Here is a 4,010-nt window from a genome sequence, read left to right as displayed (position 1 = left end):
CTCTACTTGTAGTTCACAAACTAGGCTTCCACTCGGCACTCCAAACTACTGCTTTTCTTTTGTTACTTTCCAGAATTTTGTGGCTCACCTCCCTTAACCAATCCCGTGATTTTTTGGGTCCTGTTAATTCTTAGCAGTGTCCTTTCTACTCTGTATGCACGCCCTCATGGGGTTTACATACCCACGTCTCTGCTTATCTGTATCTCTGCCTGCCCAAGCATATACGCAAGCTGTGAGTATTTCAACTTCAGATTAATACCACATATTGTGTTACCTCTCTGCATGGAAACAGATAAAAATTCATGCTCACTCCAGAGCCTCGTGCCATCGCCTACCTTCCGTGCTGGTCCCTGTCCCACTCACCAGCCTGCGAGGAGACGACAACGATGCTTCCATTGCTCTGCTTCAGCATGGGCAAGGCAGCTACGCTCAGGACCACGTAACTGAGGAAGTTGACCTCCATGATTTTGCGCAAGTGGTGAATATCATCATTAAAAAGTCTCATGTAAGTCTTGGTGATGTGGTTGAGAATGAGCATGTCCAATCCCCCTGTAAGAGATGGCTGTGTTGATAGAAACCATCTGGGGTTAATACCTTCTCTCTTTCCCTCCCAAAAGTTCTTTGGTGACCCTCAGGGCAGAGCTTAATGGGGGAAGGAGAGAAGCAGACTCACCCATAAGCTTTCCTGCTTTGGCAACAAATTGCTCTGCAAAGGTCATGTCTTCCATGGAGCCAGCGATGTAGTGTGCTGAGGCTGCTCCAAGCTCCAGGCAGCGGGATACCACCTGCATGACACAGCAGTAATAGTGTCAGCACTAGCTGCAGACTTTGGGGGACAGTCTCTCAAGTAACAGGTGCTTAAATGAGAAGTTGCTCACAGCCCCGTTTAGATAAGAAATGGTGTGTGTGCATTTATGCATGGTTGCTAAATACAACTCTTGTGACCATCAGCCTTTGTTTTTGTAGAACATGGTGGGGTTTAAATGGATAAAGTCATCACTGTGCTTGGATTTAAGTGTATACATTTATATGCATTATGTTCATGGGTTTCTATGAGTCGGTATTTTTGAATTATTATGAGTATGGATGCTGGTTACTGTGTGGGTGGCTTGAGGTTTGTATGAGTGTTTATATATCTGTGGGTTTGTAAGTTTATGAGGGCACATGCCTGAGACTCTGCATTGGTATAAGGATAAATATTCATGAGTAGGTTCTGGAATTTCAGGGTCTGAAAACATCTTTCTATATGTATGGCTCCATGTGTAGATGTGCATGACTAGGCACGTCTGTCAGCGTACATGGCTCAAGAATTTTATGGCTAAATATACTGTGTGTGTTTGTATATTATATATATTATATGTGAATCTATCTCTCTATGTCTCTATCTATGAACACTTAAATGCATACTTAGATAGATGAAGGTTTCCATGTTTGAGCCTATATATGAAAGTGCAAATTTAAGTGTGTGTATGCATTTGTATATGGATATATGTACAGTGTGTGTACATGTGAACATAAATATATACATAAGAACATATCCGGGCGTGTAATGGTGCGTGTGTCTGCGGGCACAGGACCCTCACCTTCTGTAGACTTTCTTCTGACCTTGCTGTCACAACCACATGTGCTCCCATCCTGGCCAGATGATAAGCCATCTCTTCTCCGATCCCTTTGCTGGCCCCTGTGACAATCACTTTCTTTCCTTGGAGCATCTCTGGGGAACCCCAAAAGGAAGTGAGGACCATACCCAACTTGGCAGCATCTTTCCTTCTCCCTCTTTAGATTTGGGCAGCTTTATCTCAGTTTCTAACTTGGAGGGTTATGAGCCCAGATCAATTTGTCTCAACTGCGTAGATCCCTGAGGGAGCAGTTTGGGTCTTTCATAAACATGCTCTCAAGTGGGGGTTTGGCCTGGGTTGCCCCAAACCAAGCCTCCCTGCTGTCGTTTCTAAAAACCTCCACAGACTGAGATCATAGAACAAGGCCAGAACAGTCATGGTTCAGCTAAAATGCTGGCGTTCCAGACATTTCTGGACTCATCCAATTTTGCTCAATTGAAAGAATATTTCAGAAGGAATCAAAACACATGTGTTCATAGTAATTCCAGGGATTTTCCCTCGCCTCTGTGTAGTCATCAACTCCAGAGTATTTTTTTGACTCCCACTTATCAGTCCCTCCGTCGAGCCCAATTATCTGGCTGAGTTGTGAATTTGGGTATTACCCTCATTTTTGTGGGAGATTTGAAATTGCTTTCCATTAAGGGTGCCAAATAAAACATGGCCTATTTGGCAAGCTTTTGGCTACACGATTACCCCTCCCCTCTCCCCTCCTGCCCACAGCCTGTAGCTGGAGGACATAGAGACACAGTCCCACCTCAGGGTTCCCTCTTTTTCAGTAATTTTGGGGATCAAGAACACATCTTGATCCTCAGGACACTCCAGCATCCCTGTGTTTTTAGCCTATTCCTCCCAAATGAGACACATTGGTACTTACCTGGTCTGAACTCCTCCTTTGCAGAATAGTAGTAGTAGGCCAAGAAGAGCCCCAGAGTGGGCAGGAGATATTTTCTCATAAAAGCCATCAGATAGGGACCTGGCCCGAAGAGCCCTGTAGGACACACAGAGAGAACCTACAGAGCTTTCTACAACCTCCTAGGCAGGCAGCAGCCTCTGAATTGTGACATCAGGGATGGGGGAGGCTGGAGTAGTCTCAGGCAGTGCTAGCCAATTTCCTTGTCAGAGCAGTGATTGGTTTTGGGTGGGATCCCATTTGTCCCTGGCAGCCTGCGTGGTAGATTTCATAATGGACAATGTTTACTCCATTTCATTGAGCAAGAGGAGACTTCCAGATGGCCAAGCTCATGACTGTACAGGACTGGATTCCTGAGCATCCCTACTCTGAGTCCATCTTCCTCTTAACACCATTTATGCCAGGGATCCATGGTTTTTCAAAAGTGGTTTGTCAAAGGCAGAGAGAGAAGAGCATATGTGGGGCTTCTGGAAGAAAATGTGAGTAATAGAAGGGAGAGCTGAATTCAAGCTGAATCTCACTCTCCATCCCACCCCCAGTTGGAAGCAATTAAAAATAACAGCTCCAAAGAGCAAAATAAGCATAAGAAATGTCCACATCTCAGGGAAAAAAATAAATAAAGCCCTATAAGCCCCATACTCAAGTTCAATGAAAAAGTTATTACAACATCAAAGGGAGGTTGCAAGCCAGCCAGAAACCCAGGTGGTGGGAAACTCAAGTCCGATTCAAAAGACTCTCAGGCTAGTGCAACGGAACGTACACTTATTACTTTAACAGAGAATAAAAGGGAAATAATGAGCGTCAAGAAAAAAGGCACTAAGCTATTAGACTGGGTCTTGTAAATGCTATAGAAGAACAAGAAACACGGAGAGGATGCTAGGAGAGGAGCCCAGTGTGAAAAGAAAAAGAACCAGCACTACTGAAGTGAAACTAGCCTGGGACGCCCACATCCCAGCTAAAAATAGATCTGCTAACAGTAAGAGGACAGAGAGGAGAACCCCTAGCAATTTAGAATTCCTTATCAGGGAAACATAAAAATAACCACCTCCGTATGTCTGTAGCAAGAATTAATTAAGGAACAATCCTCAAAGAAAGAATTTAAAATGTGTCATTGCTGGGGTTTTCAATTCAAAACCAACCAACCAAATCCTGAAAATTACCCCATCACAAAGCAATCCTGAGTTCTGCAAGGGACCACTAGAGCAGGGAAAAAATTTAAATGTGATAATGAGCATGAGTGCTTTGGAAGAGGAACAGGAGTTGGGAGTGGGGGGCCAGAATTTTCATGAGGTTGAGGGAAACTGAGTTACAAGCTGAAGTACAGTATCAGAGTAAGAGAAAATAATTTAAGACTCAGAGGAGATGAAACAATTTGTCAACAGAGGCCCAGAGCTGTGAAGTCTACTTCCGGACCATGGAGAATCAAAATAGAAAAAAGATAAAAATTCAAGTGAGAATTAGATTACATACCTTCAGGATTG

At 43.9% G+C, this 4,010-nt stretch overlaps 1 protein-coding gene across 1 annotated transcript in view; it reads right to left on the bottom strand.

Annotated features, from left to right (window-relative positions):
• Nucleotides 1-2,732, bottom strand: part of HSD11B1 (hydroxysteroid 11-beta dehydrogenase 1) — a 35,226-nt gene extending 32,494 nt beyond the window's left edge. The window contains exons 1-4 of the mRNA XM_012811859.1: nucleotides 2,494-2,732; nucleotides 1,584-1,714; nucleotides 674-785; nucleotides 364-549 (exon numbers count right to left, since the gene is read on the bottom strand). Coding sequence (XP_012667313.1) covers nucleotides 364-549; nucleotides 674-785; nucleotides 1,584-1,714; nucleotides 2,494-2,581 — 517 coding nt within the window. The 5' untranslated portion in view covers nucleotides 2,582-2,732. The remainder of the gene's footprint in view (nucleotides 1-363; nucleotides 550-673; nucleotides 786-1,583; nucleotides 1,715-2,493) is intronic.
• Nucleotides 2,733-4,010: the final 1,278 nt, after the last annotated feature.

This window comes from Otolemur garnettii, unplaced genomic scaffold, assembly GCF_000181295.1.
Source record: "Otolemur garnettii isolate 467f Iridium unplaced genomic scaffold, OtoGar3 scaffold00178, whole genome shotgun sequence".
NCBI lineage: Eukaryota > Metazoa > Chordata > Mammalia > Primates > Galagidae > Otolemur > Otolemur garnettii.
The sequence above is the reverse complement of the archived record's forward strand: the minus strand, read 5'-3'. Positions and strand labels throughout refer to the sequence as shown.